Source organism: Phyllostomus discolor, chromosome 3 (assembly GCF_004126475.2).
Source record: "Phyllostomus discolor isolate MPI-MPIP mPhyDis1 chromosome 3, mPhyDis1.pri.v3, whole genome shotgun sequence".
Taxonomy (NCBI): Eukaryota; Metazoa; Chordata; class Mammalia; order Chiroptera; family Phyllostomidae; genus Phyllostomus; species Phyllostomus discolor.
In genome coordinates this window covers 100554449-100568481 of record NC_040905.2, presented here as the reverse complement: position 1 = coordinate 100568481, position 14033 = coordinate 100554449, and the positions used below count along the sequence as shown (strand labels likewise).

At 45.9% G+C, this 14033-nt stretch overlaps 1 protein-coding gene across 2 annotated transcripts in view; it reads left to right on the top strand.

Annotated features, from left to right (window-relative positions):
- The window catches only part of XYLT1 (xylosyltransferase 1), a 300841-nt gene that overhangs the window by 162742 nt on the left and 124066 nt on the right, over window positions 1–14033 (top strand). For both annotated transcript variants that reach the window (XM_036020886.1, XM_028528183.2), the window contains one exon: window positions 7849–8356. In XM_036020886.1, the coding sequence (XP_035876779.1) occupies window positions 7849–8356 (508 nt within the window). The remainder of the gene's footprint in view (window positions 1–7848; window positions 8357–14033) is intronic.

Sequence of the window (14033 nt, the reverse complement as noted above, 5' to 3'; positions counted from 1 at the left end):
CTCAGGGATGAGGCATTTTGGGGTCGAGGTCTGGGTTCTGAGGCCTTGTGCAGTGTCAGGGATAAACAAAGATGCAAGGACAGATTTTAATTAGTAAAATAGTGTTGCAGTAGGGAAGAGAGTCCAGCGTGAACTGAACCCCACTGAGATTTGCACAGAGGTGACTGACATTTTAAAGGAAGCGTGAGGGACGAGGGAGGGGGTGAGTGGGGCTCAGGAGAGGTCAGGGAAGGGGAAAATGACAGAAAACAGGGAGAGGGGTTTGCTGTCTGGGTTTGCTCACTGGTGTCTGGGTTTGCTCACTGGTGCTTATCCAAGTTAGGCACCTCCCCTCCACAGGGGCTGGGACATGGGGCCTCTGTCTCGGGTTTGCTGAAATAAACTAAATTTTTGGTAGCCTTGAGTTTTCTGAGGCAGGCGCTACAAGGGGACCTGAAGTCATCCTGGGGACGTGCGGTCGAGCTGTCAGAAACTGTGTTAGTATTTGCTCACCTGTGGAGGCCAAGGTTGAGGCCAGGTAGAGAAGGGGCTCAGAGGGGCCTGGCTAGAGTCTGGTCAAGGGGCACATCTTTGTTTGACGGTCACTCTCTCCCCAAGGATGGTTCAGGACTTCAGGGTTCTGGGTTCCAGCTGCCTCCCTGAAAGTATTTATCAGCACCTCATTTCCACTTGGCCCAGATTCTACCTAGTGTGCGTTTATTGTATGTGTCAGTAAAATACAAACCCACATGCCTGGCATGTAGTGAAGTGCCCCACCTGAGAAGTCCTGAACTTTTTATTTCATTCACAATTAGATACTTAGGATTACGGATATGCATTGTGTCCTGGGTTCTCGAACTTGTTGGTCTCAGGGCCCCTCAACTTTCAGATGTTATCGTGGACCCCCAAAGAGGTTTTGTTTGTGTAGGTTGTATCGGTCAGTCATTTCTATTTACTGAAATTTAAACTAAGACATTCTTAAAATGTTTATTAGTTTAGTTAAAATCACAATAATAATGCAGATGTCTACATAAGTAAAGATGTGACAAAGACAAATATTTTTTACAATAAAAACAAATGTAGTTAAAAGAGATATTGTTGTACATTTTGGGAAATCTTTGTAATATCTACCTTAATAAAAGATAGCTGTATTCTTACGTTTGCTTCTGCTTTTAATTTCTTGTGACTTCACACGCCATGTGGCCTCTGGAAAACTCCAGTGTATGCTTGTCAGAGAATGAGGGGAAAAAAGGAAAACAACAGCTTCATAATACGATGAAAATAGTTGGACCTTAAAGGTCCCCAGAAAGGTCTGTAGGGCCCCTCAGGGGTCCCCAGACCACACTTTGGGAACCACATATTGGACCATCATTGCAAACATTCCATTTTGATAAATTATAACGAACATTTATTAAGTGCTAGGCTAAGTGCATGACACGTGTCAACTCTTTTTAACTCTCATACAAGCCCATCGTGTAATTGTGGGTTACTATGCCTGTCTTACACAGAGGTAGGCTAAAGCTCCCTAAGTCAGGTACTATGTGCCGTACACAGAACCCCAACACTCGCAAAGGGACAGAGGTCAGACTTGAACACATTGCACCTCTCCACCCTGCCTTTCCAGAAGAGCCAAGTCTGCTCATCAGGTGACCAGACACTAGCTAATAATGTCAGTTGAGTGCTGAATATGACCAAGCCTCATGCTAAATATTCTTTTGTTAAATATAATTAAATGTATGAGCCTTATTATTTCATCTCTGTATCACCTTCACAGAGATCTTATACCACCGCACACCCCCCCGCCCCCACCCCAGCCTCTGCCCCTGCTTTTTGTAAATGAGAAAATTGCGTCTCTAGGAAGTAAGCTTCTCTTCCTCTATCTCAGGGTGAAGGAGTGAGGCTGGCTTCCAAGCCAGCTCTATCTCTCCAGCTTCTTCCCTCCTCACCCCATGCTGTGCTTCATGTTAACATAAATAAATTTGCTAAATTGCACCAGGCTTTTTATTTAAGGTTTTGTTAAAGCAGGGCCTGTTCTTGCCCAATGTGGCCCATGGGTTTCTAGGTGCTGGTCAGCCCAGCCACGTTTTATGCATGCGAATGAGCTGGGCAAGGGGCCTTTATTAGGTCTATTTGCATTGGCAGCCTGGGTAATTGCATGTCTTTATTGGGTGCAGCCACGCACACTGTGGCTCCACCATTCGTCTATCCTGGCACTGAGGTTTTTTGGAAGCAGGTGTAGGTTCCTCCCCCAGTGTCCTTCCCAATGGCCTTGGTCACCTTGGTGATTGGAATAGAGCCTTGGACACTGAGTCCAACAGCAAATAGCTACTCAGTTGTGTGTCCTCATGGCACAGAAGGATACCTTAGACTGGTTGTGAAGAGTGAGCAGTGGGACAAGTGCCCTCACATCTGACCAGCGCCACTGGCAAGGGTTTCCTTTGGCACTCTTCATATTCCTAATAGCTGCAGGGGGGCATAATAGTGTTGGCAGGCATGGTCTGTGGACCCTGACTACCTGGGTTCAATTCCTGATTCTTCCACTTCCTAGATCTGGGTTTAGACACTTAACTTCCTTGACCTTTAGTGCCCCCACCTTAAAAATGGGGAGAATTGTATAGCATCTCCTTTATAGGGGCATCATGAGGATTAAGTGAATTAGTATGTGCAGGGAACTTGGAAAAGAGCTTGGACATTGAAGTGCTTGCTATATGTGTCCTTTCTAATAGATGCATATTTCTTAAGCTGAGAAAATTGAGACACAAAGAGATGAACTGATCTGTCCCAAGTCTAAGAGCTGTCAGAGATAATGATCAAAGGATGAAAGAGGGAGAAGACTTGATGCCCTTAGGAGTGTCCATCTATTCCTCAGTCCCTGGTCTCTTAGAGTTCATCAAATTAGTTCTCAGTGAGCTGAAATGGTAGAACTTCGTTAGTCAATCATATTGGTTAATGACTAATTCAGAAAATGTCTAGTAGCTCACACTCAGGACCTGTCACTTTACAGAGGAGAAAATTGGACAGTTGCTAAAGCAAGAGAAGGACCCAGGTCTTCTTCCTGCCAGTCCAGCGTTCTTTCTACACAAACATAAGAGTAAAGGTTTATCCATGAGCTGATAGTTTTTAAAAACACAGTGACTCACCTCCCCCCTCCAAAACAGGACCGAGGGGCCCTGGTTCAATTGATTGAGTGAGTAGAGATCCATCCTGAAGTCTGAACATTAGAGAACCAGGGAAAGACAGAAGCAGACCCAGGTGTCTCTTGAACAGCAGCCTGGGTCACATAACCTGCCTCACAAAGCCATATTGTGTTTAGCATATTTCTACCTGATTGAAATTGGATCTAAACATGCCCAAGGTTGAATGGGAATGGAGGACATTATTGCATTTAATTATTTCTCTGGAATAAAAATGGATTCTAGCAGCAGCTTAGTAGTAAGGCAACAGCAGAGCAATTAGAGCTTTGAAGCTCTCGTGCAAACATTTGAAAGTGCAATCATTGTAATAAGTACATTAAAATAAAATAAGTCAGAGGGTTGCATTTGCATAAACAACCCAAGGTGAGAGTATGGGATCAGTTAAGAAAAAAAAGGATACAGCTAGTTGATCATAATGAGGAAGTAATAACCAGTCTGTCCTCCAGGCAGAGACCACCAGGGTGAGACCGTCGAGACCCAGTGTCAATTAGTAGCGAACCTCATCTGGTTCACTGCTCATTCTTCCCTCTCCTTGGGTGGTAGGCATGTTTTGGAAGTTTTACATACATTCATCCTCACCAAAATACCCATGAGGTAAGGATTATTACCATCTCCATTTCCACATGAAGAAACTGAGGCATGGACAGCTTGAGTCACTTCACTTCCAGCGGTGTGGCCTTGGTCCGGTGGTAGAACCCCCATCCCACATGTCTTCATTTTCTCCCCTTAATTAGGATTAATGCTTCCTGCTTAGTCCTTCTGGAGAGGATTAGGAACACACGGGGTGTGAAGGGCCAGCGGAGGTGGGTACATGGATGTTGAGGATGTGATGGTTATCCTAAACGTATTTGCCTAGAAACCTCTCAGAGTTGGTTTTTACAGCGAAGGGAACCTGGGCTTGGATTTCTAGATCTCGGGTCTCCAGAAAAAGGAGAGGAAAGCTGAGACATGCTTGCCTCTGGCAGGCAGATGCACAGTTAGAGGGATGGTGAGGTGATATCTCATGTTCTCAGAGGCGTGGATGGATAAAGACAAGGTGGCATATCCATACAATGGGATAATAATTAAGCCTTAAAAAATAAAAAAGGAAATCTTGCTATTTGCGACAACATGGAAGAACCTTGAGCACCTTAGCCAATCACAGAAGGACGTGCTGCCTGACCCCACTTAGGTGAGGAATCAGAAATAAACCCATAGAAGCAGCAAGTAGTACAGTAGTTTCCAGGGGCAGGGGGTGGGAAATGGTGAGATGCTGATCATGAAGTCTTAATTATACAAGCTGAGTACATTCCGGGGGGTCTTCTGTACAACGCTGTGCCCACAGATAGCAATACCATATCTTACACTTAAAAGTGTGTTGGGGGTAAATCTGTGAAGTGTTCTTGCCACAGCAAAATAAAGTTTAAGAAAGAAAGAGGGAGGAGGGAGGGAGAAATCTGCTACTACAGAAAACAGCATTAACTCAGTGTGACAGGAGGTCTCAGGCCTCTGGATGACGCCTGATCCTTCCTGACTATGCTTTTCTGGAAGCAATCTCATGTCTGTGAGCTCCTCATTCCAAAAGACAAAGTATTTTCCTCCCCTTACTTTCAAATCTTTTGATTTCCTGAGGCAGCTGAGTGGCATCTGGGGACAAGCAGAAGGCCACAGGGCCACACTGAGCCCATCATCCCCATTGTGGGGGCCTCTCTGAGCCGACAATGTGTATAAAACAAGAGTTGTGGTAGAATTGGTGGTGATGCCTGGTCCGGATATCACAAATTAACTACAGGAATTGGCTATTCTCAGATGGTCATATCAGCTTTGTCCATGGCAGTGTTTTTTCTGTGTCTGGGTTGGCTGAGGTTCTGCCAGAAAGTCCTACAAATATGAGCTTTTGAAATCAGTGGTTTATGGAGGTTTTCTGCTCAAGGGGCCAAATTGTAATCCTCAGTTAATGAGGAAAGAGAACAGCCCAAGAATAATATTCAGGATATGTCTGGTGAGAGAGGATGCAGATGGCTGTAAGGACAGAGGCTCTTCTGCTTACTCTCTGCCCTCTTGTTAACTTCTGAAAAATGAGCTTGGGGACAGAATTTAAACTCATGTTCTTGGACAGCAGGCATCATTGAACTGATTTTCTGACTCTTAGAGACAAAAAACAAAAAAAGGCTCCTCTAGCAGAGAACAGTTGGAAGGAAGAAAGCAGATCAGATTGGCTCCTATATTAATCAGGATAAGCTAGACCATGCTGCAGTAACAAAGATCCCCAAATCTCAGTGATGGAAAGTGACAAAGGTTTCTGCCCCTGGAGGGTTGATGGAGTCTCTGCTCCATACTGGCCTTACTCAGGGATACACAACGTTTATTATCAAGAGTGTGGCTGGATGTGGCAATATGTACCCTGGCCTCTGTCACTTGTCTTGGCCACAGAAAGTTTCTTGGCTATGCCTGATTTGCAAGGGATGGCAAGTATAATCTTATCATGTGTCTTGAAGGAAGAGGACTGAAATATTTATCAAGCAGTTTCTTCAATACCATTTCTGCCCCAGCATCCAACTTTCATCTCAACCTAAGCTATATGAGCAAAGAGGAAGATACACCTCCCACTTCCCCATAGAGAAAGGGGAGCTAAACGCTTCTTGGTTTGCCTCTTAGCCAAACAGAAGAGATGCTGTGCTATAGAAAGTTTCAGAATCAGACAGGTACAAGTTCACTTCCTTCCCCAGATAACTTCAGGCAAGTTATCGAACATCTCCAAGCTTTTTCCCCTTCCCTGTAAGATGGGAGAATACTAGTATCTACTTTGGAAGTTATATGTGCTTAAGAATGTTGTAAGAACACCTTGGCTCCTCTTTCTGTTAAACGGCAAGGAGAGTACCTCCTAACAGGGTAGTTGTTGATATACAATAAGTAGTACCTGTGAATTACTTAGTATGTGGTGCCTGGCTCATGGCAGGTGCTCAGGAAGTGTATCTGAGAGGCTGCTTAGGATTCTTTAAGGGCCTCTGGACAGAAAGAAAGGGAAAGAGGACTATCAGTGGGGTTCAAGGAGAGAGATATAGAATCTCACTGAGGGGGGTTTCTTGCAAGTCTGTGTGGGGTGGTAAGAAAGAACCAAACCAGGTATCAGAACTGGAAGGTCCCTGTCATCAACCTGGATATACTGTTGACTGCAGCATATGACCAGCAACCACTCCAAGACTCAATACAGACTCAGCTTTCCCTTCTTGGTATCTCTTTATTTCCTCCTCCTATTCCATTGTCCCCCAGTTCCAGCTGCCTCAGGCTCCTGGTGTTTTGTTGCCCCTACTTACTGTTCTCTCCCTCTTTGTGACTCCCTGCCACCTGATGGGCCACCAGCTAGACTTAAGAAGGCTATTTGCAGGTGGCATGCCTGTCCCAGATCCATTTATCTGGGCAGGAGTAGATGGGAAAGGAGCCAGATCTTGTGGTACAAAGCCAGGCTGCCGTGCTTTAGGGCACAGGGAGTTAGAGGTCTAAAGGACGCTGCAGCTTCTTGGAAGTGGGTAGTGGAATGGAATGAAAATAACAGCAATATTCAACTTACAGAGTAGCCATGAGGGATCTTAGTGTTTGCTTTCACTCTTCCAGCTTCTTCCGAATAGGAGAAATCAATGCTTCATGCTGGGCAGATGGGGCAAAGACAAGAAGGGGCTGCCACGTACGGCTTCTTCCCCAGACCACTGCTGATCCAAAGGGGGTCATCGGGGACACAGCCAACTAAACCGAGCCCAGGGGCAGGGGTGTGGGGGCTTCTGAACTCACACTCCTGGAGGGCTATAGATACAATCTTTTTCTTAAAGGGCAAGATAGAAATATTTTAGGCTTTGCAGGCCAGACCATCTCTATTGCAACTGCTTAACCTTGGCCATTGTAGCATGAAAGCAGCCCTAGATAATATGTCAATGAACAGGCATCACCAAGTGTCAATAAAAGTTCTTGTACAAAAACCAATGGCAGGTGGGAATAGACCACCAAGTAGTCAGCCAACTTGCTAGAGGAGTGACCCCAGGTGACTTAATCAGCTCTGCCCCACATACAGACATCAAGAGTCAAAGCTCAAACACAAGAGTATCACAAGTGTGCATGTCTCCTGGGATTCATTGTAAGGATCATTCTGCAAGGAGCGCATTCCCCTTCAAAATACCCAGTGATGTCTCTCCTTCAGAATTGACTATGACTCTGTCTGATTCCTCTTCTGGGCATAGATCTGTGAACATATCCTAAAGGCAATGGAATGTATATAATATCCTACCAATATTTTCTCCCTTTATAACTTTAACACAGCATTGCCAGCCCTTAAATAAACCATCAAAGCACTCTCTGCTGAAATTTAAAAAGGAAGCTGGAACCAAATGTCCATAATCCAATGGCAGAGACAATCAAGGAAACTTACTTGAAAGGAAGGTATGGTTAATAACAAGCATTGGGACTGATAGTCATTGCAATTTATTGCCTGCAAAGCCGTGTTTTTTAGTTGGAATGCCCTGTGTTTTGGGGAAATGGGTCCAGAGAGAAAAGTCTTACCTAAAGTTAAGCTCGTAGCAAAGGTAGGGCCTAAAACCAGGGCCCAGACTTGCAAATCTCTGTGCTGCACTCTCTAAGGGCCAACCTACTTGGTGTTATCGTTCAGTAAAGTTTCTCTTCCCTGGTTCTTTCCCATCTTCTCCAGGATGGCTACTTCTCTCACCGACCAAAAGAGAAAATGCGAACAGACAGCAACAACGAGAACTCGGTCCCCAAAGATTTTGAGAATGTGGACAATAGCAACTTTGCACCGAGGACTCAAAAGCAGAAACACCAGCCTGAGCTGGCAAAGAAGCCCCCAAGCAGACAGAAGGAGCTTTTGAAGAGAAAGCTACAGCAGGAGAAGGGGAGAGGACATTCATTCCCAGGCAAAGGCATCAATGAGGTGCTGCCTCCTGGTGAGGGAGCTTCAGTGAACAGCAGCCGTGGGAAAGATGCCCCTGGCCAGCCCCATGCCAGGAAAAGTGGTGGTAGCTCCCCTGAGCTCAAGTATGACCAGCCCCCCAAGTGCGACATCTCGGGCAAGGAGGCGATCTCTGCCCTGTCCCGCGCTAAGTCCAAGCACTGCCGCCAGGAGATCGGGGAGACCTACTGCCGCCATAAGCTCGGGCTATTGATGCCAGAGAAGGTGACCCGGCTCTGCCCTCTAGAAGGTAAGCTCCAGCCCCAGAGGTTGGGAGCAGTGTCTCCTCTCCAACTCATCCTGCTTCCCAGGCCCCTTCTGCTCACATTCTCAGATCTGCTCAGAATGACCACCCTGTGTTTCAAACCCCAAATCACGACACAGGATCTGATTTGTTTGGCACTCCCTGAATTCTGAAATCTTATATTTAAAAAAGTATTTCAGAATCAAATTACCTTTCATTATAGCTAGTTGCAAAGGATGAAATATGGTGAAATTAGGGCTCATGTGGAAGCTATAGAAGGTGAGGTGACTATATTAATATAGTTTGTTTTCTGTCTCAGCAAAATATTGAGATTAGAATTGACATAAGTATTATTATAATTGAATATGATTCAAAAGGTTTCTAATTGATGGCATTGACTTTGGAGGCTCTGAGAAATGACCTTCCCATCCTCCTTCTGAAACACCTTCCTTCCATCCTTCCTTTCTTCCTTATTTTCTCTCTTCTTCATTTTCTCCTTCCTCCTTCCTTCTCTCCCTCCCTCCCTCTCTCTCTCCCTCACTCCTGCCCTGTGCTGGTGACCAGTGATAAATCAGATCTCTTGCTCTGAGAGACCAGAGGTATAACAAAGACACTGCATCCTCCTGTGTTGAGATGAAAAGCGAGAGAATCAAGAAAGCCAACTGCAGAGCTGATCCCAATGGCAGGGTGGCGAGGTAGGGGGCTTTCAGTCCCCCTGACATTGGTGGATTTAGAAGCCAAGCAAGGAAGACTTTGCCAAGTGCCATCCTTACTTTGAGCAGCTACTGTATTCCTGCATCTTTCTTGATGCAGAAGGGAGGTCCATGGTGAGAATGGCCCCCAAGGAACAGCAGACTAAAAGGTCCCTTAGAGAAAGCTTAATGCCGTTTGTTCACTGGACAGATGGCAATGTGAGGCCCATAGACGGAAGGAGACTTAGCCAAAGTCACCCGGTCAATTAGAGACTGAACTTGAACCTGAATTCCAGCCTCCTCATTTCAAAAAGGTGCTCTCTATTTACTACTGGTCACAGAATAATGAAGGATTTGGAATAGGTAGGGAGCAGTGATGAGTGCTGAGTACATAGAGAGGCCTAGAAGGACATAGGGCAAGCTCTTCCTGTGCCCCTCCCCTAGGTGGGGTGCAGTGGGGACAATGCCAACTTTTACTCAAGTTCATCTGTACTTTTTTTAGTTTTGTTTAGTAGTGAATGTGTACCTATATAATACTCTCTTTTAAATAGAAAGATTAATTTTAAAAGTTCATTTCTCCCTTTATTTTAACACCTTATCTAAATTGTCCAAGTGGTTCCCATATTTATTCTTACCATTTTTTTTATCCTCACCCAAAGACATACTTATTGATTTTAGAGAGAGGGAAAAGCGGGGAGAGGGAGAGGGGGAGAAAAGCATCAATGTAAGAGAGAAATATCAATCAGTTGCCTCTTGCACATGCCTCGACCTAGGACCAAACTCACAACCCAGGCATGTGCACTGACGGGGAATCAAACTTGTGACCTATTGGTTTACAGGAAGACACTTCAACTAACTGAGCCACACCAACCAGGGCCATCTTTATTCTTGATGGGTGGTACATAGAGTATAGGAATAAGTACGTGGAAGGGGATATTTCCCAAATGTTTTGTTAATCAGTGCACAGGCTGGCAAAAAGTGATAGAATCTGAGTTGACTTAGCTTCTAAGAAAATAATACTGGGCATGCACTGTACACCAAAGGTCAACACACTCTTTCTATAATAGGCCAGAAAGTAAATGTTTGAGGCTTTGTGAGCCATGCAGTCTCTGTTACAACTCCTTAACTGTGCCCTTGTAGCCCGAAAGCAGCCCTAGACAATACACACACAAAATGCACTTGGTTATGTTGCAGTAACACTGAATTTACAAAAAAACGGACAATGGGCTGGATTTGGCCTGAGGGCTATAGCTTGCTTACCTTTGCTAGATATCAGCCCTGTATACAGTAGTGTCCCCCATTATCTGTAGTTTTGTTTTCCGAGGTTTCAGTGACCTGCAGTCAACCGTGGCCTGAAAATATTAGAATAATGGAAATTTTCAGAAATAAACAATTCATAGGTTTTAAATTGTGCACCATTCTGAGTAGCATAATGAAATCTCACACTGGCCTGATACGTCCTGCCTGAGATGCGAATCATCACTTTGCTCAGTGAATCCACGCTGTGTATGTTCTCTGCCCATCAGTCACGTAGTAGCCAGCTGGGTTATCAGATCCGCTATCTTGATATGCCATTGCATGTGTTCAAGTTACCCTGATTTTACTTAATAGTGCCACATTTACATAACCTTTATTACAGTATATTGTTCTATCCTATTATTAGGTATTGTTGTTAATCTCTTACTATGCCTAATTTATAAAGTAAACTTTATTGTAGGTATATATATATAGAGAAGAACATCATATATATAGGATTCAGTGCTGTCTGCAGGCTCAGGCACCCACTGGGAGTATTGGATAAGGGGGACTCCTGTAGGAGTCTATCTGACACTGCACCTTCCAATACAGTGAATCCTCACACCAGCTCCGTGAGGTAAATCAGTTATCAGCCTATTTTGTCTATGAGGAAATTGAGGTTTAAAGAGGTTTCATACTTGGCTAGAGGAGCACAGCTAGCAGATGGCAGAACTGGGATCAGAACTCAGGTTTTAGAGCCTGCATCATTTTCCAGAGCTTCTCCCTCTTCAGGGACTAAAGGTTTCTCTTTAGCTCAGACTGTCAAATCTCAGGGATGTCCCCACAGCCTGTGGGCTTCTGTATCTCTGTCATCAGTATGGTTGCAGTAAGAGAGGATGTTAATGGGGAACAACAGTGTAGATGTTGCCAGTGGAGGCCAAGGGTTCCTAGGCTTCTCTTAGCCATACTGAGTCATCCCTATTGTGGTTTTTCAATGTGAATTCACTGCTGGGGTTTCCCTGTGGCCTTTGCTGCATCAGCTAAGGTGGCACAGCCTCCTGGGACCTCTGAGCTGGTTAATAAGATTGGCATTTAAGAGCCATTGCACACCCAGCCCTGGCAATGCTTTAATTTGCTGCACCATAGCCTCTCCCTTTTGCAATAAATTTACTGTGAATAGACTAATTGCAAAATAACCCTAATTGGATAGTTATCAATGAACAAGTTCCCGTGGAACAAAACAGCTTACAATTAATAGCATTTAAGCCATAAACTATTCTTCTGCAGAAAGCTAAGATGTAATTACACCCCATACAGAGATTGTGTTCCCTTTCTGGAAACTGTGACACCCGGATTTCCCTCTGCTTAGGAAGGATTTGAGCTCCAGCCCAGTGGTCCTTTTATTTCCTGCTAAATGAGGAAATGGAAGTGGGAGGGGAGAGAAATTTAATACGTGGGGTAACTATACATACGCACATGCATGCACACAGATGTACACACTGTGCTTGTAGTTTTGCTGAGCTCACCCAAACTTCAGCCAATATGATGCTAGGAGTTGAATATAATTAAGGAAACAATTTCTCTTGGCCTGAGGTCTAAAAAATTCAGAAGAAAGAAAATTGGTTTTAAATGTTGACTTTTGTAAAGGGTTCCTCTTCCTCCTACCCCCAATGCCTCCTGTCCCCTCGCCCAGCACCACTCAGTGAAAAGGAAGAGTCTAGATTCCCCAGGAGATGGTTTGCTTCCTGTGAAGACAATCCTTGCATATGTGACTCGTCCATTTCACTCTCCACCTCCTAGAAAAAGCAACCAGAATGGTGGCCCATTTCCACATGGAAAGGCGGAACCTGCAGACCATCCATTAGCAACCACAAGAGTGAGATGCAGTGAGGTGGGGCAGGTGCTCTACCTCGTCAGCCCCCAGGCTGGCCCCGCTGTGGGCCCTCATTCTTCCCAGAGCCCCTGTGCTCACTGTGGCAGTCAAGCCACCAACCCCATGCATCCTGCTATTCCCCACCCAGGCAGCTTCACATACCCTCAACCCCTGCAATTACCTAGGCCTCCTCTCCCTTCCTTGGGCCCCACATTCCCCCAAGGGCCACCAGTCACACCAGCTGGACCTCCCAGTTGTTCATGGAAATGAAAACGTGTCAGCTGGAAGGCCAGCAGTGGCCTGGGCTGGAAAAAGACATTTTCTATCCAGAGATCTTCAGGCACTGGATTTTGAATCCTGGTTCTGCATTTACTAGCCATGGGACACTACCCTCCCAGTGCCTCAACTTCCTCATATGTAAAGTGGACACAGATCCTCATACCTTGTCCTCATAGGACTGTGGCTAGAATGGGATCATGCGTACAAAATGCTTGGTCAGAGGGGCTCAAGTAAAGTAGATGTGTTTGGCTCTTAGCAGTAGAGATGACCATGGTAGCAGTGTAAATGAGGGGAACACTGAGAAGCACCAGAGGCCTGATTCCTTGGCGACTTCCCACGGCCTAGCCACATCTTTCTCTCTCTGTTCTTCAGGTATGGCCCCAAGTACCCTGGGCGTTTCCTCATGCCCCCTGCACTCTTACCTCGTGCCCCCCACTTCATCCCACCTTGCCTGGTTATCACCTCTTTTCACTCCAAATTGCAGCCTCCTACATGAGGAGGAGCTTCCCCTCCTCAGGGAAGCCTTCCCAGACCACACCTTCTCCAGAAGTCTTGGCCACAGGGGACACACTGACTTGGGTGAGGGGTAGAGGTGGCTTTCCCAAAAAGTGCCTTTCCTAATAAAGACTGCTTAACCTATAAGAGGCATTCAGGTGCCAGGAGCTAGGTAATGCAACTTTTCCCTCCTCATTACATTTGGAGTATGTTAGGAAGCTCCCTCCATCAGCCTTCATGAGCCTCCCTCCATCTTGAGTTAAAATGTCCCAAGAAAGGCCCTACTGGTCGTCCTGGTCCCTCCTGTACTTTTTCACTCTCCTCTGTGCCAGGTAAAACTGACTGCAGCCTAGATGTCCAGGTGAGGAATGAGAGATGAAGAATGTGAGAAGTTTTAGAGAAAGCAATCGTCTGGGAGGTGGAGTGGGCTGGCTGTGCCTTATCAGGAGCTCGGGGCCTAAGCAGCTGAGTGAGGTGGCAGCTCTCCAATGAGTGATGAGCAGGATTCTTTGAATCAGCTGACTGGCTGCAGGGTTGCAAGCATTTGCACATGACTGGGGAAGCCGGCTCAAGGGTCAGAGTGAGGATAAACAGAAAGGAGGTTTCTGATAGAAAGGCAACTGTCCATGTCTTTACCCATCAGCCTTTGCATGAGGCCAGAGACACTGGACAAATGGGCTCTGGATGAAGATGGCTGAGGGGAGGCTGGCTGCCAGCTACAGAGAGACTGGCAGATGGCACTGCCAGCTGTAGAAGGGCTGTGTCCTGTATGTCTGCACACACTGGGGGCAGTGGGGTGACTGCACAGCACGAGTAGCATGAAAGCATGGCTGGCAGCCTGGCATGAAGGGATATGGAGACGTGGATATCAGCTGGGCCACTCTGAATGCCCCAGGGCATGTGCCTCAGTTTCTCCATCTGTTGGCCCAAGACATGGCTTTCTCCCAGGTCTTTTGCTGTATTACTCAAGATAATAAAATGAGGGAACAGCTGTGAAAAACTAAAAAGGCGCCACACTAATAGGGGTGGTGTGCTGAAGCCAAATTGATCCACGCATGGCTCAGCCAAGTGGGTAGGGCTGACTTACTTTCCAAAAGGCCAGGCTTGC